The 22289-nt window shown below is 34.1% G+C and overlaps 1 protein-coding gene across 1 annotated transcript in view; it reads right to left on the bottom strand.

Moving 5' to 3' along the window:
* RPA1 (replication protein A 70) overlaps window positions 1-22272 on the bottom strand; it is a 36965-nt gene extending 14693 nt beyond the window's left edge. Inside the window, exons 1-9 of the mRNA XM_071592351.1 lie at window positions 22099-22272; window positions 21115-21162; window positions 20753-20952; window positions 18909-19036; window positions 17454-17619; window positions 12198-12360; window positions 9152-9356; window positions 3515-3627; window positions 913-1047 (exon numbers count right to left, since the gene is read on the bottom strand). Coding sequence (XP_071448452.1) covers window positions 913-1047; window positions 3515-3627; window positions 9152-9356; window positions 12198-12360; window positions 17454-17619; window positions 18909-19036; window positions 20753-20952; window positions 21115-21162; window positions 22099-22131 — 1191 coding nt within the window. The 5' untranslated portion in view covers window positions 22132-22272. The remainder of the gene's footprint in view (window positions 1-912; window positions 1048-3514; window positions 3628-9151; window positions 9357-12197; window positions 12361-17453; window positions 17620-18908; window positions 19037-20752; window positions 20953-21114; window positions 21163-22098) is intronic.
* Window positions 22273-22289: the final 17 nt, after the last annotated feature.

Raw genomic sequence — 22289 nt, 5'->3', positions numbered from 1 at the left:
AGCACACCCTAGTGATCAAGTGGCTGTAAGTTTGTTTTGATTTTTTTATTTATTTTGACTTTTTGGTGTGTGATTCAGGTGTATGTGGGTCACTATTTATTAAACACACCCAAGTGACCTATTGTGTGTTCTCTGTCCCACCCCTTATTTGTAACTTTGTTTTTCCCCCACCCACCTTTTCAACCTTGTGCCAATCAAGTTTACTGTCTTGGCTATCCCGTTTTCATTAAGAATATTTGTCTATCGGAAGTCATTAAGTGACTCCGGAAGGAACCACTTGGAAAATTGTTCCGTCAGGAACCAATTAACCAGGACAACGTCCATAGAAATACATTTTAAATGAGAAAAGAGTACCTACAAATTTTTCAACGAAGAGCAATATTGGGGATAGCACCAGTGCTTTGAACTTGTTGATTAATACACCTATGCTTTGTCATATAAAAAATGATAGAAACGGGAGAAAAAAATACAATTGAAAATTAATGACTGGTTCTATTGCTTATAAAAATTGAACTTTTTATAAATTGAACTTTTTATTGCTATTCTTTGTGGATGTGGATCACTGGGAGAAAAGGAGCACTCCATCGGCTTTTTTGGTAAAAAATGTGGGATTGAAATTTTCCCAAGGAATGACGTCCTGACAGAAAAACACATCATAAATGTATAAGCCATTATTACCACACAAAATAGACACACAGGCAAATTGTTGAGAGGAACAAATATATATTATTCCAAATAGCCATCAATGCCATCACTTCCAGAGGTTTAGGGTAGCTCAAAAGTTAGACGTTACAAGCAGTGAAATCCTGCATTAAATAATAATAATAATTGGAGTAGGCAGCATGTTCCAATGGCTCTCTTATTAACAATCAAGACTAAAACATACAAACAAACATTACAAATATTAATTACCCTCATTAAACTCGAGCTCAAGAGAGAAAGAGATTTTCCACTGAAATCTGATACTCTAGCTCCTTTCACTGCCACAACAGGATGCTGGCTCCCATCAAATTCCTCTGCCTGAGATCCCCATAAGGTCAGATTCACCTGAAAAGATATTCAGAAAGATATTCATTATGACATAGACGTACACCAAATGGTTTCTCTGAACTCAATTACATCTAACTTAAGTCATCTGAAGCTTTGTCTAGTCTGTTTCTTCACAAGGTGTATCATAAAATTTAAAATTCAATTAATAAACAAGTTTCAATTGAGTCATTAACTTTGCAGAAAAACAATGTTAATAGAACTGTATAATGCACAAGAGGAAATGCTTCCTAAATTGCTACACCTTTGAAGTTGAGAAGAACACTTTACCTTAGACACCAGACAGAAAACAGAGAAAACAACATCTTGCCTTGTTCTTAAGAAATCTAAAAGGAAATGAACCCTTTCAAAGACAAGATGGCAATTATATGTAGTCTCCCTAGGACATAATGCATAACTCACTAAAATTTTGAGATACTGAATGATGCATGACAGTTCCTGCTGGCAATGAACATGATTGTTAAGCATAAGAGGAAGGTTTGGTACCTAACGCGGGACACGTAAAATATGTGAAATGTATTATGGGAAGAATCAACCCCAACTGTACTTTTACAAATGGGCAAAGGATGGGTGAGAGAAATTAGAGAAGAAAATGAAATAAATAAATAAAGTAAATAAATAATTAAAGTAAATAAATAAATAAAGTAAATAAATAAATTAAGTAAATAAATAATTCAAATAAAATAAAATGATATGGGGGAGTTTAGAATGGAAAATGATTAAACCAAAATGCATCTGTTCTGTTCCAAAACCCCCATCTCATTTTATGTTTATTTAATTTGAATTATTTATTTACTTATTTTATTTATTTATTTCTTCTCCCTCACCAATCCTTCGCCCATTTGTAAGAGTATGGCTGGGGTTGATTCTTCCCATAATATTCATACGGCCATAGTTACCGTTTGCTTCACACATGTGAAATGTATCTAAATATTTATGAGAAATGGACTTATAATCGTATTGGAACAGCACCTCTAAGTTACTATCAGAACCATCCAAACTGGCTGCATCTCACGTGCACAAAAATGATATTGTAATTTTCCACAGCTATTTATTTCATGCAATACATTTCAATGCTTACGTATGATCCTGGGTACAATTAAGTTTACAAGTCCAGAGCAAAGTATAAGAAAGGTGAAAAAATTACAAATAGGGATTCAATTAAAAAGAATATTTAGGAGTAGCAGAAATTCATGATAGGAGAAAAACTATAAGGCAATGCTTTATATAAGGAGGACAGTTTAACAAAATCTAACTCAAAATGACTTCATAGTATCAATACAGAAGCATTCTTTCAGGAATTAATTCTTTTTTTTGCAGATCACAAAAGAAACCCTCTATTAATAAAGGTGAAGCGATGCATTGAAACACCAGCAAAAGGATTAAGATCTCTAACCAATGCAAGACGTTCCCTCAGAAACTACCATTATGCCCCAGCAATGTTTACAACATATTAGGAATTACTAAAAACATATTTTTGTTAGATTTATGAAGGTACCGTATTTTCCCATCGATAACACATGATGTATCTATACAAAAATGTTCAGATGATCGAAAAAAATGACCATGGGCGTTATGTAATGATAATTGAAAAAATCCCAACATTACATACCTATGTACACAATAATTTAAAGAAGAGTCTCGCAAAAATAAAATAGTCTGTTAACGTGCCTTTCTAATTGCATTCCATTTTATACAGATCTGCTATTTTCACAGTTATTTCATCTCATAACACCATGATAAAAAGAAGAAATATATAATATCTGTACTTCATTTATTATAAAATGTAGCACTTCTTTATTCTAATACATAATACTTCATGTATACATAGAGTCCGTCGCATTATACAAGGGTGATTCGAAAAGTAAGGTCTCCTCTTTTTTTTTCATGAAAAATCGAATTTATTCTCAACTTTGTGTACATCGTAGGAAAGGCTAAGCATGTAGCTATTTTTCTACAAAGTCACTTTGACGATCAATCACCCAAGAACAACATGGCTATATCAATGATTATTCCTGCAAATAAAAACTTGAACTCATACATATGCAGTAACATTGAAATAAAAAGGAAAATGAAAAAAACTAACAATGAATAATTATTTTAATTGATTTCTGAGTAAATTTTTAGAATAGGCATTGTTTGTGAATGTGTTGATGGAGAAGCTAAAATAGGAATCAATATACATGTTTTCTGCAATAGACACATTGGAACTACACTAAGAGAGCAACATTAACAGGGTTAATAGACTATAAATGCTTTTAGAATAGGGCAATAAAATATATCACTAACCAGGTATAATTTGAAAACCCAACAAGATGATATTTGGCTGAAATTTCATGGTAATTCAATTTAAAAAAACACTCCATTGTAGAAATACATAATATTTAATCTTGATGCCTACCTATTCACAACTTTGATGCACATTAACCATATATTGAACACTTGCAAACACTGAACATAATCCTACCTCAGTATTTGAGCTGTCCACCAGCATGACATCTCGCTTTTTCAATTCCCTTTGTGTAGTCCTTGCAACTAAATTCTGAATATCTGCAGCTGACTTGCATATACCTATGACATCTTGAGTAGAAAAAATTACGTAAAAACATTAGCAAAAGTAAAAATCCAAACGATTAATTACATTGCTTATCATAACAAATTTAAAATTTATTTGTAGAATGATATTGAGAATAATTTTGATCCATAAGTGTTGAACCTTTATGTTTTTCTGTAATTTTTTGCAGTCTACTTTCAAAAGTTCTAAGAATATCACAAAACATGCTTCTGTATACAAGGAAATTGGAGATGTTAATATATTGTTTAAGATAAAATAGAATGATGTCAACCATTAAAAAAAATAGAAGTTGCAATACTATTAATGTAAAGATTATGGCAGATAGTCATAATTTTCCTCATACTCTTTCTGGGGTTTTGCAATTCATTGACGTTCAACGTGATGGAGCTGTAGGTGAGGTGGAGGTGAAGCTGAGTCAATGGTAGGGCCACAAGTATGTCCATGACATGAACTTGTTCTTGCAAGACAGCTCAGAATTAATTATATATACAAGAGACTGTAGACAAGAGTATATGGCAGTGGCCTCACTTGTGCCTCTCCCCTTCCTGAACCCACACTGATCATCCCCTAAGTAACAATTCGGCCTACTCTCCATCATCTAATTAATAACTATAAGAATCACCTCACTTGAATGCAAAATCAAACTTATAGCTCGAAAATCCTCACATATGACTACCTTTCACTTTTTAGGCTGGGAACTAACACAACTTAAAGATTCTTCTGGTCAAATTCCTACCTCCTAAATGCTTTCTATGCCTTTGCTCAAAAAAAACTCTTTCTTCTAGGTTTTCCTAAATTGTTCAGTAACCCTGCAGGAATATTACCTACCTCAACAGCCTTTTTTATTTCAATGCCCTAAAGCTCCTTTATCTTGAAATGAAACATACATAATCCTCAGCTCTTCCCATTTATGTCTACGCTCTCTGGATTTCTTTACCATACAGATTCTCCCTGCAGATTTTCTCTTCTTACTTCCTGACAGTGCTTTCACCTTCCGGTACAGCACACCAATTTCACCCTTCCTCCATTAACTTTTCAAATGCTTGTACTGTGTCTTCAATCATGCTTCTTTTGCCCTATTAGTATTCTACCCGAGTTTGCTATTAACTTGTAATTTTTCTACTTAACTCCATGTTCAAGTCTTCCATTTCCTTCACTTGACTATCTTTCTAATCATCTTGCCTGTAATCCATGGTTACCTCTTTCTTTCTGTATTAACTGTTCCAATTACCACATGCAGCTTTTAATATCTCTTTTTTCATTTGTTCTCAGTGTCCTAATATTGTAGCCATCTCCAGTTCCTCATTCATGATTTTCCATTCCATTTCCCATCTCCCATGTTTTATCCTCTTACATCACACTTTATTAGTAATAAATTATGATTTCAATTTGCATCCACTCCCAGGAAGCTGTATGAATTGATCACTTCTTAAATCTGTACCTAACCACAATATAGTCCAACTAATATATTTCTGTATCCCAGGCATTTTCTATTCTAAATCATGCCTACTATGGCAGTGAAGCCAATCATTCATCATGATTAAATCTGTCTCCTTTGGAATTATATTACATTCTCGTCACAGTCATTATTTTTTCCAAAACTGGTCTCCTACCTCACTACCACCTTTCCCTTCACTTACAATTATGTTCCAATCCCTTATCACTATTAAATGTGTCCTTACAGGAACACCTGCAATTACTTCCTCAAATTGATCTTATACCTTATTGACTACCTCTCTATTCTTCTTCATGGCATGTAGATCGGAACAATGACAGAGCTAATTGGTTCAGCCTTACTTATGATAATAATATTCTGTCACTCCTTTTATCTATGTTTACCATGCTTCTTTGTACTTTTTGGCTCAATATTACTGCCACTACTCACTGGGTCTCATTCCCTACACTATACATACGAGGGTCATCCGGAAAGTAGTACCCGTTCGTGCCGCATGAAGTGCTGACGACGCGAGTAGCCGCTGGACGAGGTCAGATAGCTTCAGTGGCTTGTCTGCCTTCTCTGAGCCAAGTTGCGTGACGCTAGCATTGCCTGTGTTGTTTCTGTGATTGTTTACAATGTTTAAAAAAATTGAGAACGCCGCCAGTTGTGAAGTGAGGGCAGTGATTAAATTCCTCAATGCAAGAAACGTTCGCCCATGTGATATTCATCGCCAATTAAAGGAGGTGTATGGAGACAATGTAATGGACGAGTCGTCTGTTCGGCGGTGGTGTCGCAACTTCAACATGGGGAGGGGGAACACACACGACGATGAGCGTTCGGAGAGACCGTCTGTCATTACAGACCAACTGGTGAGCTCAGTTGACGAATTCGTGAGGAACGATCGGCGCGTCACAATTGATGAGATCTGTGAGCATTTTCCCAATGTTTCTCGAACAATTGTTCATGAAATTGTTAAACACCATCTGCATTATGCAAAAATTTGTGCAAGATGGGTCCCTCGCGTATCTCAATGAGCTGGCGGCGAAGGACTATGCAGCAGGAATACAGAAACTTGTCACACGTTATGACAAATGCCTTAATTTGCTTGGAGATTATGTTGAGAAGTAGTTTAAAGTATCCTCTTTCAAATAAAATTTTTTATGTTTGTTAATATTTACTTTTGTGTCTTTATTTCACGAACGGGTACTACTTTCCGGATGACCCTCGTATATATTACTCTACAATTAACTCTCCAGTAACCCCCAATACCCTTCTATTTTACCTCATACAGCCCTAAACCATCTATATTTCCCATTTCATACCTTCTATTTTCCCTGTCCTCAACATTGCTCTAACATTCCCAGTCTTTTCTAATTGGTTCCATTCTCTTCTGTGCTGTTACTGTCAATGTTTCCTTGCAAGGATTTTGTTAATGATGACCGCAATAACTTGCCTCTGCCACGACTGGGAATGACACACGGCTGATTGGGCTGAGCTCTACAGCTGTCAGGATTCATTCTAGTATTTTTTCAATCAACGATTCATGGGATAAAAGAGGCTGCTTCCCATTGCCTTTCTCTGCTGAGTTTTCAACTCGATACCATGAATCAAACACTTAAAATCACAACTGGAGTGAGAAGCCTATATTGCTGCATCACTGGGGAACAGATGCTGAGTGGGCTACTTTCATTGGGTTCCTATCCTCCTATCCTATCTAGCATGGGCTACCATAACCCAGAGCAACTATCATTGCTCCTGCAAGCACATTTCTAAGGGTCATCAGAATGCACATGCCCTTTTGGCAGCACTACGGTTGTAGTCCAAGGGTTGTGATATGAGCATATACCATAATTTTTCTGAATATTTTTTGAAAATATTCCATCATTGGAGTCACTTGATAGTAATACTCATAACTGTTTCACTCATCAAATAAATTGAACCCCTTTTTCTACTTGCTGAAATTCGAATTCAAGGTCAGGAACCCCAGAATATGAACCATTTGACTACTAACAAACGGCTTGGAAACAATTCCTGGTAATACCCTTGAACACCCCCCGCTAAACCATAAGTGTATACAATTTTCTGGTCACCAAAACTTCCTCTGAAATTACAAGTGGTGCAGAAAAAGGAATTGGTTACCATTACATGAATGCTTGAATTTCACAATGTAGGGCATACAATAGCACCTGGCAAGCACAGGTTGAAGATAGATTTGAAGCCATGTTAGAGGAACTCTTAATAAAAATAAGCTTACAACTGAAAACAAAAAATGTACCTAAAATCACACAGCAGAATGGGAAAATTTTAAAAGATTGATACACATCATCAAATTAATTCAAAATTCCACTCAGGGAATCGAGAGCATTTCGACGGATTCACATCCATTGACCAGTTTCCAAAATTACCAATTCTAAGTTTCACTGATGCTTACATTGTCTTTATCATGAGTAACTTGAACTGATTTGATTCTTCATTCTCTCATTCTAAAGGTAGTATTAAGACCAAAGAAATAGAGAGCACTGCTTATGGCCTACTTTCAAGACAATATATGGATAAGTAGAATGCAGTCACCCAAAAAATACATCATTTGAGAGAAATATATGATGTGCTTGATGATTGTACTTAAGACAAAAGGTAATTTGCTCTAAATCTGCACCAATATAAATATAATGAAGACTAAAATCGAGTCAAATCAAGGTTGGATGTTACAAATCTACTTTAATCCAAAATGCTCTCCATTACTAAATTTGATATATTGAAAGAAGTATCATATGAGAAGCTAGAATCCATCCTTCAAATTACATTTCGCAGGATACACATGCATATATAAATTTTCTTTTAACGATGAGGGTAATTAGAAATGCAAATTCTAAGTAAGAGAGATGACACCACCAATGGATATCAGTTTATTTCCAGTTAGTAGCACCTTTTGAAGGAATACATGACAAATTTTAGCCAGATCTATCTAATTCTCTGTGCTTAGCATTTATTTGGATTGGGAAGCCCTATCAATTAAATGGATAAAAGAATTTTGTGTTGATGAATCATTATTTTATGAAAGGCAAATCACCTCAGAAGACTGAAGAGAAAATTTGCTAAATATGCATTCGAATAGATTAAAAAGGGGTCTCAAATTTTTGAAGGTCGTATGAGCACAAGTGATACTGAACATTTTGGATGCCCTATTGCAGCCACTAGCCCAAAAATCATTAATTAAATACATAAATGATGACATATGATAAAAGAGCAAAGATGTACAAAATATTTTGCATTAACATTTGGACATGAGAACACTAACTGTAGTTTCTCACAGTTAATAAGTATGAAATCATGACATGTTCAAAAATTGTTGTGTAGCTGTTTCAGGAAACTCCAATTTTAGGAATCATTTTGTCACTGTTAATGAAACATGGCTACATCTTTACAGGCCAGAAAGCAAGGAACCATGTGGAGATGTGGCAGTGGAGAGACTGCAAAAAAAAAGGTGAATACATTCCTTCCACTTGGACGGTTATTGTGACTTTTTAGCAATTCAGAAGGATTGATATTCAGTGACTATTCAGAAAAGGGTCAAACTACAGGTACATATTAATGCATCGTTCTTAGATCATTTGAAAACTTGAGCTGTAAGAAAAGCATCCAAAATTGGTCCATACGTCTTATTCCATCACGACATTATACCAATTCACTCCAAAGCAGTTATGGCTACAAAATTGATGACTTCAGAATTCCAACTTATTCCCCATATTCTCCTGATCTGGCTCCTTGGACTACTCCCTATTCTCCAATCTGAATAAATGGCTGGCAGGATGCAGAGTTCATTAAAAAGAGAGGTGAGGGTACAAAAACAAATCCCTATTTTGCAGAGTTGGAGCAATAAATTATTTGGAAGGGATTTACAAACTGAAGCAGTCTAGGACAAAATGTATAAGCCTTAAAAGAAGACTTGACAAATAAAAATCATAATTAATAACAACTAATAATATGTAAATTTTAACACACACATTTATCACAAAAAATAAAGTCGTTTTCATTGTTCCTAAGTCTTTTCAAACCAAACTCATACAGATAGAGAAGAGATCAAATCTTACCAACAAGGGTATCTGCAGGTGCATTAAGTAGGTTGTTTATAGGTTGAAAGTTAAATGTCACAGATGGAATGGAAGAAACTTCATCATAGCAAGGAATAACTTGAGTTTCTTGAGTGAAGGTCATCTCATAATCATTTTGTATTGATGAGAATTTTTTGTTTGCTCCTTTCAAGCGACAGCCTTTAATGAAATATACTTTATTAATCTGAAAAAAGAGAGTTAGAGTTATTTACCATGTTATAGGCACCTGATATTCTCAACTATTCAGATAAATTGTAACTTCATTTTTGTTGCTAACACTACACATAAAAATAAATATAATAAAATACAGCAGTCCTGTTTAACGAGAATTTATCAAAAGGACAAGTTTTGTTGGATAGAGTGGATAAATTAATACTTTAGCTATTTAAAAATATATTAATATTTAACAATAATATATAAAGTTTAACACATATTTTGATATCTAACTGGACCAATTTGTATGAGAAATTGAGTATTTTGAAAACTCAGCTGCCCCCATTATGATCTTTCTCTCCCTTCTAATGCATTTGGAATTGCAACATTTTATCTGCAGAATTATTTAAAGCATAACCACTTTTTTAATGACCATTTTTAGGCATAAAAAATGACTCTTTAAAGACAACTAATACAATAGCACCTACCTAATTTTCAATATGTAAGTTACTTGATTCCCTATACAGAATCCTGAAACCTCAACAGAATAAGAAAAACTATATTTGTCTTAAAATGCATGTATTACTTAAAGCATGGTTTGAAACAAAAATTTGCCAAAAATACAACTCCTTCTGTATGTAAGAGGCACAAGACTTACATGGTAGGCTCCAAGAATACTTTAAAGAGCATACATAGTTTACATTATACTTTATCCATTCATAATTATAATTCAGCAAATACTGAGCTCTGTTCCCTGATGTATTTGAAGTTGAAATCAAAATGTTGTTCACAGTTCACATTCTACTCTTACATTCACGGAGGTGTTAGCATCATTGATCACAAATAAAATTTTTAAAAAATGCGAGGAGGATCCCCTATTATCTCCTTACGTCAATCATATGAATGTAAAAAGAACTATACACACTAATTGTGCAACTGTTAGACATGGCTAGTGTCAAACTGCATATAAATACGTCGTACTTTGGAAAAATGACGGTGTTTCCGATAATAAAGAGCCCTATAACACAGGGTAATTTCAGAAATGATACACACTTATTGAAGACACATTGTCTATGAAAGGCACTTCTAATACTTAAAAGACCTTACTAATGCCACCAAGAAATGTAAAGGAAGGTAAGAGATCCATTCAAAAGTCATCAGGGAAGGATTGTGTCTGTCCCAAAGAGTACCATACCTAAAGAATGTCGAAACATTTATTACTCTAAAAGCAGAAGATAGCCATCCCTTTCGCAAATAAAGTATTAGCTTTGAGCAAATGGAATCACAACTTAATTGAAAAGATCAATTTGAAGGGTTCCTTGCCTGAAAGATCCAGATGCTAACAAGGAAGAATTGAAAAAATCATCAACTGGTGCATTAGCTCAACATGCAGACTATAAAGAGGAGCCGTTAAGATAAAACCAATTAGTTTCCTCAAATAATTGGAAAAGATTTTCTGAAGCAATATTTGAGCACTCCAGAAAGATGTATAGCTAGGGAGAAATTAGTGAGGTATGAATAAATTTATGTAAACCCTGAATTTCTAAAAAGATAAAAATCTTTGCAACAATTAGGAACACTGGATTAGGAGAGTCATAAGCAGAGAGCAGTTGACTGCACAATAGCATGTTTAATTAAGCCGGTGGCTGGAATCAACAAGATTTTCTCCTCTTTATTTTCAATAATAACAAAGGATAAGGAAGTTTTTGGGCAAAATTAAATCAGTAAGTGACTATGATAAATATTTTAATATAAAATTCTTATGAAAAAATTGAATTCTAAGAATATAAATAAAATTTAAGAATGATAAGAAAATAACTTTAAAGATTTAGGCCATGTTGGTGATATTTTGTTTTCTGTTAAAATTTATGAGATCCTATTCAAAACGAGTCGTGATAACCATAATTGACCATGACACACTCAAGTGATTATATAATACTTTGTGGGTATAAGAATGAAGCATTATTTAAATTTTTATACTCTATCTTAATTTAAAGATGATTTTTAATTTTTTTGCTTGGAAAAATATTTTTTTAGTTTCTCGATGATATATTAGAGTGCCAATTAGGCAACATACAAAATTTGTAATTTAAAAAAAAATATCATTATTCACAAAGCAACTGATAAACCTGGTAATAACCCTAAATTTAATTATAAGCAACATCAGCAATTGTTTCACTTCTTTGGTATCCTATGGAACTGCCTAATACAAAATAAATTAACTTTTTAAATTTTAAGTAACACTATTATTAACATTTTTGTGGAATATTATACATAGATTTTCATGTTGCTTAGTGAAGAAACTCAAATTCTATCATTGAAATCTTTGTAAAATGTCCAACCATAAGATATAATTAACTCTTGATTGACATGAACTGTTGTTCAGTAAAGTATGTCTTGCTACAGTGTATATTTACAAAACACAGAGTGCTCCTGTTATTCCTTGATTGCCTCAGACACTTGGAAATACTTCGTAGTAAATACATGGTGCATCTGATGACAGTTCATTCATAACAATTAACCATTCTTTAAATCATTGGATTTAGCACCCCACCAGCTGAAAGATAAATAAGGTTAACCTCCAGCTTAACAGACTTCGAACTGCTTTGGTGCTCGGATATCTTATAAGCATTATCATGATACAATTAACCCTATTTAGATACTTTTTGACACTTCCAAAAAAGTGGAGAGTTGTTTGCAGCAGGAAAATATAACACCCGCAATCCAGCATAATTTTCCCCTTTTTCCTAATATGAGCAACCTTCAGAAGCATGACCCTTAAACCAAAGTTCTCCTCTAATTCCACCTTTTAAATAAATTTTCCAAAAGTGTTATCAAAGACACTGGCAATGAAATAAAGAAAAAGTCTTACCTCTATCATCTCAAAGAAAGCATCGCATTGTTCATTAAAGGCTGTGGCACGTATTTCTCCACTCTCATCTACAAGATCCACTGAAAAGAGTCTTCCTTCACCCTTAGAATTGGACCATGTTCGAATTCCACTCTTGTTCGTAACTCTAGCTTTGATGACCCACCTATTAAAACAATTTTATGAAACATTAAAAACTTCATACTTCACTGTAACTGAACTTCTTAATTAGAAAGCCTTTAGAAAGCTTGAATAGGATCAAATTGAAATTTTGACTAGCTACATAATATCATTGCTGAGTTTATTAATACAGAAATGTTTGTTTCTTTAACTTTTGGCATAGCCTGAGTACTAAATACAGAAGTATATACACAAGGAAAAAATGAAAAGCTACACTAAGTACAAAGGAGCCTCACTTAACAAGCACCTCACATAGTGCCAAACACACAGTAATTCACATTATGAGCATAAAATGTATTTTATAAATGTCTCGCATAAGAAGTGACGAGGTGAGGGGAATACCTGGAATGATAGCATCCGCCCATTGCTTCAGCTTGTTAATTTTTCATTCCACTAGTATCTTAGCATCACTACTGATCAGACATATTATTTGTGATTTTCTGGTGCAAAGTTTAATAATATCTTGTACATAGATTTAAAAATGTCCCTTGGGGCTACAGTGGCTATTAGCACTACAAATTTATTTAATGATAATGCTATGCAACATTTATACCAAAATTTGAAGTGTCTGCAAAATCAAATGTCTCCAGATAACTTTCTAGTAAAAGAGAATTAGGAATTTATCATAAATTACAAACTAATTATTTCAATTCCTTTTTTTCTTTTTACAAATCAGATTTGACTTTAAGGTTAGCACATTCTGCAAAAGATGACAATTCACATTCCTAAACAATACATATGCATGGTGCGGCAACATAACTTCCTTTTTTCAAATAAGGAAGCATTTCAAAAAAGAAAGTTATGTTGCCAAACCCTGTATAATTTTCTTTGAATAAACCTTGTACAAAATCCTTTTTTTCAACGCCTGGAATGCATTATTGAATTTTCATTAATTTACTATAAATATGAAAAATTATTTTGCTTATTAAGTATTTCCCTTTACAAGTAAGATTCTAGAACAAATTATGCTTCTAAAGAAATATTCCACTGTAGTTACAGATTATTGATTTCTGAGGAACTTGTTGTGATTGTTGGACACTCAAAAGCAGTGAGAAAGGAACATAGTATTCCACGTAGACACCAACACTAAACTCAATCTTCTATTATCATTTTCAAATATCTTTGGGGCTAGCTTCTTGGGGCATTCTCAGAATTATTCCATAATCTGCTACTAGGAGGTGGGGGTGCACTTCTCAGAGTGACTACTGAAACTAACATTCCCAATATACTCAATTTCAGACGCATGAGGTGGTGGATACTTTCACTTGATTAAATATTCTGTAACATTCTATGGAAATCTCAGGAGAAATCAACCCTGAGGCTCATATACAGAATCACCTGGAGTTGCCAGACTGACGTCTTGGACATGAAACAATAGGAAAGGTTACTATTTGGTTTGACTTAGTTGCTATTCCTTTCATGGCAGAGGCTTATCTCAGCAATGAACATGGGTTTTCTGGGGCAAGTTGCCCAGAGAAAGGTCTCGAGATTCCCATGAGGTCATATCAAAACTAAATGTTTAAATTTTCTTTGTTAACAGTTTATTACAAAAAATATCATGATTGTTGAGTTGATTTCACCCAACATGGCACACAAACCCACAGTTAATCACAAAGCTGTCTCAATAAATGGTTCAAATAATGCAATTATAATGACAATATTTAACCTTACCAGGTGATAATGATACAATATAAAAAAATGGTCAACTGCACATGATATGAGAAGTCACTAACTACACAGAAAAAATATACATATACATTTACAGCAGGTTAAACTATTTAGTATTTAAATAACCTTTCACAAAGCAGAACATCTCCTTTTGCAGGCATAACTGAAAATTTCATGCTAATTTACTTGTGTCTACCTTTTAAAGCTTAAGTTACAATTGTATATCATTATTACCTCTTGTGTTGTGACCATGACCATCTGTTTTGTATGAAGCTGGTGATATTTCTTTTAACATTGATAGGTTAAGAATATACAAATGTAATGGTATAGACAGTTATTCCAGGTTCTTGAAAAATGGCAGGGATGAGGAATTGTATGGTTTCCCTGACATTCCTCACTGCCCTTTTTTGTAGCTTAATACATTCTGTGACTGTCATTTCACATTTGCTTTCCAAACAATTTAGAATTATGCCTAGTGCTTCCTACATCACAGTAAAGGTAGACTTCCCTTCTCTTTGCGACCTAATGTCCATGATAAGGCCTTGATGAATTCTCCTTATGAGTGGACAGTAAAATTAATGATGATGAGGATAACAAGGAGTTAAGAAAGAGAAAGGTAACACAAAAACAAAAAGAGAAGGGAGAGGAAAGGAAAAGTGAATACAGAGAGAGATAAGTACCTGAAGGAAGCATATTTAAAGTGAAAAAGAAGAAAGCATCTCAAAAATCAAGTAAGTGAGGGAAATGGGATGCTTGGCAACAAGTGCACATATTCATGAAATGACCACAATGGAGACCTGGGAAGAACTGAGTTTTAAAGAAGCAATACCCCCACCTATTGAATTCTAGTTGGCACTTGCAAAGCCATAAAAAAGTTTTCCAATTCTCCCAAATAAGGCTTACCCTCAGTCCAAAAGATATTGGAAAACAATAATAAAATGACATGCATTATTACTAGAACCAAAAACACAAACTCACAAATTAGGGTGGTTCTCAAGTTGAATAATCATGGATATCACAGAAATTCACAAAAGCATCTCTAAATAGGTTTTCATTTCATGCTAGTTTTGCCATAATTCTATTTTCAAAAGAATATCTTTTCCATTACCTCTTATTTATTGGACTGATAGAGATTAGCCAGGAGCCATATTCTTATTCTTATGAGAAAAAATAGTGTATTTAAAGGAGATTATAATGTAAAGTGATTTTATTCTAATATCAATCTGAATCAGTTTCGTAATTAATAGATGCCCCCTCAGAAAAATATTGTATATGATGTTATATTTCAATTCAATAAAGTTTGGAGGAGACATATCATAAGCAAGGGCAAATAAGTAGACCAATTCAGGTAAATGACAGCATTTACAGACCCATACTCATGACTTGGCAATATGCCAACTACTGTGACATTTTGAACAGATGATGAAGAGCAAAACCAAGTTCCAAGGGCATGTAGTCCTAGATCTAACTTAAAAAAATATGAAATTTTTAATATCCCCTATATGCATATTTTCCATTATATTATTATTGCACAGCAAAACAAAGCCATGTTCAATTTGATAACCAATGTTGATGCACATTACGTAGGCACAGCACAAGGGGTGACATGATTTGACAACTGTTCATAACTCGGCTATGTTTACTAACAACCCTTGTTATGCTGGAGTCAAATTCCTGAAAACATTAACTCAAAAACTAAGGGAAATAGAAAATATTTTGTCATTTAAATCTAACCTTTATCCATTCTGTGTGAACATCAATTCTATACTGTGGATAAATTCATGTCTCTCTCTGTTAATAAATAATTTTATTCTTATGTATGCTATTACTGTTCCTGTTTACAGTTCTCTTTTTTATTTGTGACTGTCAATTGTATTCAAACACCAATTGCATTTGTCTGTGCCTGGCATATTTGCTATCAATGTGACATGTTCTATAAACATCTCAAACGTGTCTTTAACGAATCAATTAATATTAATCAATCAATTTTAATTATATGACCATGGTTTCACCTCAGTACATCATCATGAGAACATGCCGATCATGTTAGCGGGGTGTACGCTTATTCAGGTGGGGGAGGACTCATTGAGGGGAAAAACAGGGAGAAGGAAGGAGGTGGTGAAGGAGCCTACACTAGAAAGAGTAAGTTAGGGGCCCGGTGAGGGGAGGGAGGGAAGCAGGAAATGAGCTACGGTGAGGTAATCGTGAATGAGGGAATTTAGGGCATCACTTAACAGATGATGGGAGAGGGAAAGATATATGTCCAGACATATGTATTTTGAAAGCTGTTGGATAGCACATTGATGATTAAAGGCACCCATTGGCTCTTATCATGTCATAGAATATTATTTAATGGCTGCATGGTACACCTATAGATATAAATTCAATTGGGTTTCACATTACTACCATAGGCTAGGCCCAAAGACAATTTACAAGCCAACATACCACACATCTAATTTTAGAATGCACTATACGCAATAATAATTGGTATTGAATCTTGGAAAAATAAGGAACAAAAAACCCGGGGATCGAGATGGTATGGTGGCTAATGTACTAGCTTCCCACCCTGAGGTCCCAGGTTCGAATTTTGGTGGAGGCCGGATTTTTCAGCTGGGTTCTTATGTGGAGAGCACTTCCAGTGATTACTCAGACCATCAGATAGGATATTAAAAGTGGATCCCTTGGTACCTTTCGTTAAGAGTTAGCTTCTGCAAATGCCAAGTTTCTCTCCACCCTCTCTCAATTCCCTAAAACATCCTCCCCTACCAGATTGCCCACCTATCCCTTTTGATATATATGACCTCTGCTGCCCATTGCCTCCCCTAATAACTTCTACCAACAATGTACACATACTCTAAGGGAAAAACAGACAAATCCTAAAGCATCTACCTGTAAATGAAGGTATGAATATTGAACATTAGTAATTTGTGGTGAATGAATTACTAAAAAAAAGTGGATGTGAAATACTGTGGGACAAAGATTGGTTGTAGAATGTTCCCTAATGGAAATGGACAGAAAAAGTAGCTTTATAGAAGTTAACAGAAATCTTAGCTCAATGGATACTGTTATGTGACAAAAAGGATAAAACTGTATATCATCCAGGTTACTTACAGTGCTACGTTAGTTGGAATCAGCAGTCAGTACCTATGAACTTCTTCCTGATAGATAATCAAATTTAAAAAATTAAGTCATAAGTTCCTATTAGGGTAATTTCTTTGCAGAAATAAGTCTTGGGGGTTTTCTCATCATCTAATAAACAAAATATTTTTGAAATATAAAATCTGATATCCACTGTATTCCTGGGGCAGAAAAGAAACCCCAGCAATACGAAATGATCAGGTATCACAATCTATGATTCTGCACCGAGCATTTAAAAATTTCAAATCAACAGATGCCTGTTTAGGTACTTACTTATTCTGGTAAGGGCTCAAGCTGGCTATAGGATGAGAGGCAGATGTAGGCCCAGGTGATGCTGGTACAACTTTTGGAGCAGTAATGTGAGATGGACCTCGAGATATATTGCCAACATTACTAGGTTGGTATTGGGTTGTCTGACCAATTGTTGGCTTTGATTGCACTGTAATATCATTTTATATATTTAACTATGCAATTAGACAGGTTTACTATATAAAAATAAAATTATAACAAATAAGGAAATATTGATAAATAATGATTTGCATCAGGCTGTATAAGCTAATACATAATATCCCATGAATACACACAACTCATCTATTTTACTATACACCAATAAAAAGGCTGGTAACACATGTTCCTCCAAATATTTTAAAGTGACGTTACTTTTTCCCTAGTCTGCAGAAATCAGTGAAAAATTTATAAAAACGACTTCATTACAGAATGTGATGAATACATTTGCGACTGATACAAATTAACCTAATTCAACACAAAAAAGCATAAATAATTAATGAACAAATCAATGGGTTGAATAATGCATACTACAAAATGAACTGATGGCACTTTCCCCTTTCTTTTTTTATGTAATAATAATCATCACAAGTTTCCCTGAAATTCATGATACTTAGTAATTTATCAAAGACGCTTGGGCACACACACATATTGGCATTAAAATCCATACAAAGCAATCAGACACCAAACTTTATGTTAACTCAGGCATTTTATTTTAAAAGAATTATAGGCACAATTTCAAGCTAAAATTATGCTTTGAAATACGTTCAAAGATGACTACAATGCAATTACTTAGATGATGCCATTTGACATGATATACAAATAGACAAAAATATCGTACCACTGGTGGAATGAAACTATTAAATACTTTATTGTCATTAATTAATTAGCTTATAAAAATTGTTTTGAACAGTCAAACATAGATAATTTATTTCAAATCTTTAATGTTAAAAATCACAGGGAAATCTCATCAAATGCACTTAAAATGGTAATTTTATAGATAGCTAGAAAACTTTACATTTACTATACAGACAGTTGGGGTCATTGATTCTCAAAACTTATTGTTTTGGTAATTGGAAAATAAGTCTGCAGCAAGATAAACATAAAGAAATCTGGCTAAAAGACTGCTGTGTATTATTTAATGGTTAATTTGAATTGGAACTTTACTGCAGCAAAAATAGTGATACCCATAATGCAGGCCAGAGCCCACAATGGACTTCATATTTCCACATCGTGCTTCACAGTCAAGACTACAAATATGATGCTTTAATTAGAATTTTAATCACAAGGAAAAACTCAAGATTAAGAGCAATTTTATTTGAGTCCCAGGTACAGAATTACCTGATAACTTAAGTCTTAATAATTAAGATACTTCTGACAGAGCATGAACCTCACAAGACAATATGTAATTAATAGGCTTGCAATCTAATTTAGCAATCTTACCATTGGCTTGATTACTGCTTTGGTTGTCAGAACTGGAATCATCTCTGATAGGTACTGGATTACCTATCTTAACACCTACCACTTCTCCCTTTGCAATTACATCCAGGGCAAGAATAATCATCACCCTTCTGCAAATAAAATGAGCGTTAAAGTACAAAAATTAACCCAAAAATTACAAAATATAATTTAACCAGACTTGTACAGATTTTTAAAAAGGATAATAATTAATGCTGTAAATGGATATCAGGGATGTATATCTTATAAAACAAAATGATTGAGGATATTCAAGCAGCTTTAATTCAAATAAGGAGATATCGGAGGGTTCACATCATGATGAAACAAATATGGTTTTATACTTACTGAGAGATATATTGAAAAAATATGTTTTATGTGTACCTACTCTATATCATCCAGTACGAAGTTTTTGTAACATTTTCCAAAATATTATTAAAGGAAATATACAATTAAGAGAGAAAAGTTTGGATCTAATCTTAATCATCAGATAAACATGGAAATGATAGCGATTTTAGTTTTCTGTAACAGCAATTAAGTTTCGGTGATAGACAAAATTTTTGAAAGTTCAATGGTGCTGTAACTTACCCTGGTGCAGATATTTTTGATTTGATAAAATATATACAACATTTCTTAAATTATACAGTCATGAAATGTTCAAGTAAATGTAACTGTACATGGAAGTTGGAAAAATCTCAAAATATGTGATTTGATCGTGCTTTGGTGTTTTCACTTTGCTTTGACAGAAGGTACAATATAAAAAAACTTGGGTTATGTTGAAATTGTCCATTCCTGAGCATCATTGATGTTAATTAAATAACTCTAAAGGAATTGATTGACTCTTAGTAATATGCTCTGAGAAATTAGTCATTGAAATACCAAGTTAATGGATATATTTAACAAATTCAGGTATGGTTCAAGGCATTAAGTAATAATAATATTGGAAGTAATCACTATCTACAATTTGGTGAAATAAGATCATCACCTAAGTGGTATGTGAGTTTGGGTGGTCTTAATTACTTGTTGTTTTGTTTAGTTCATCATTTAACAGCAAGCTTCATGTGGATCAAAATCAGCTGCATCAACTCTGGTTTTTTTCATGAGTTTAAAGTATGATTTTGACAGAGATGAAAAACAACCACAGAGCAATGTAACTGTTAATACTATTTCACTGATGACATGTCATGGTCTTGGTAGCTGAACACTTATATAGCACCCACAACTTTATGGCAAGTTACTGATGCCATATTATACTCATGAAGCTGATACCATAATGGTGACCTTAAGCAAATGGCAACCACTTCCATTGTCAGGGAACAACCCCCAGTAGCATTGAGGACAGATTACCATTCCTGATACATCGCAAATGGAATTATTCTTGAGCATCTTCTACTCAACAAAATCTCACAGTATGGGTTGAACTTTGGGCATTCAAAACTACCATTACAGTCTGGAGGTTAGTCTGCAGCTGAAGGGTCTTTCCAATGGCTTCAGCAACAAACATTCCCATATGAATGAAATTTATGGCATTTAGTTTTGTCAACTCTAAAAGTCATGTAGTACTGGAACCAACAGACTATCAATCGCATGCAAGTTCTGTACACTCAGAGGTACCACGATTAACAAGCTATGAACTAACCATAATTTTATACCACTATATTGCATAACTGATACCAAAGAAGAGGCTTAAGAATTCCCTCCACTTTTAAAAGATATTTTCGCAGAAATTAATGAAACAACTCATTGAACCATCATTAAATTTGTGATCCATATAGAAAAAGAGAAAATAAATTCTACAAATGAGGGTACACATATGTGTACTTCATACTTACTTTTGGCCTTTAGCCGAATTATTCACCAAACTTGTTATATGGTGATTTATTTTGATGATTGTATTGTTAGATAACTCTCCAGATACAACTTTTTCATTGAGTTGTGTACCTAACATGGCAAAGCTGAGTACATTAACACCATCTGATATGAGAAGGCGATAACGATCACTTGCTTCATTTCCAACGATCTTCCGACTCCCCTAAAAGAAAATAATCAGCATGCATAAAAGCTAAAATTTTTTTCATTCTTGAATTGTAGTTAATCATTTTCTGAGGGGGGTGACACTTCTGACCGAAGTTTTGCCTTTGGAAATTTTGTAAATACATCTCATATTAAGTATATAGTACAAAAACCATATTACCAAAACTTGCACGATGGGGTTTTCCACAGTTCCTCCACTCATTATGGTCTGAAAATGAATATAAAACATTTTAGATATTTAATGGAAGAAGAATGGATCAAGAAATTGCAGAATGCATAGAGCGCTAACAGTGATGTCTTATGCAAATGTAACTGTGAGAATGAAGACAGGAGAAGACGCCATAGAGAAATTGGCCTAAACACGACAGGAGAAAATTTAGAAAATTGATGGAGAAAAAATAGTCCTTAACAGTTGATTAAAATTTCATTGAAAGGATACTAGGGAATTAGGAAAGAACAAGACGTATCAGCATGTGATTCATTGATTTGTTTCTACCGGATGGAATGGGAACTGGAGGTGAAAAAAGTGAAAGGAATAGTCATTACAAATGAAAATGTTGATTTCAAAAACCATGGTCAGAAATCGGCAGCCCCTTAAACATAATGATCGCCAATAAGTGATTAATTAGCACGCAGTAGGGGTATGCCAAATTGAAGCTTAAGAGTTCTTGTTGAGGTACATAGACCTACCCCAATGTGCAATGGCATTAATATCTCTACAGACTTCAATTTCTGCACTGTAAAATATGCGCCTTTTCCTTTACGATAAATCCATTAAATACAAAGTGAACGCAACATGAATGACGCCTGAAGTGGAAATGTCGCATCCCTATATGCACACACACAACAATCAAAAGTCAAGCAAAACCAAAGACCCCATTCGGTAATACTTAATAACGTTGCATAAAATATATGTTATTTGGTCGCAGGTAACATTAAAACAGGGATATGCCCGTATTCACTGGAAGGAATGTGACATCAGAAAGCCAAGTACAAAGAAAGGAACAGGATTAGATTTAATTTATTCAGCGAACTAAAACGCTAGATATTAACTTATAAAGATAAGCAATGGATGTAGGGTAACGTGGGCAATGAAATAACACCAAATGCCTACTACATGATGACCACTTCTAGGATCACTCACCGCTAGGGACCCTTCAGAAAGTTTTACGTTCATTTCGATGAAGGATTTCTTAAGGTTTCCGTTTTTTCACTGTTTTATATTTGCTAGAAGGTAAAGGCTATTCCTCAATGATATCAACAAACAACTACCACCACCTCCCAATCGTATCCACGGTATCCACAATTGCGCGGGAGACGTGCACCAACAACTGA

The sequence above is a fragment of the Hetaerina americana genome, unplaced genomic scaffold (genome assembly GCF_022747635.1).
Source record: "Hetaerina americana unplaced genomic scaffold, ioHetAmer1.1.p SCAF_5, whole genome shotgun sequence".
Classification (NCBI taxonomy): domain Eukaryota; kingdom Metazoa; phylum Arthropoda; class Insecta; order Odonata; family Calopterygidae; genus Hetaerina; species Hetaerina americana.
The sequence above is the reverse complement of the archived record's forward strand: the minus strand, read 5'-3'. Positions and strand labels throughout refer to the sequence as shown.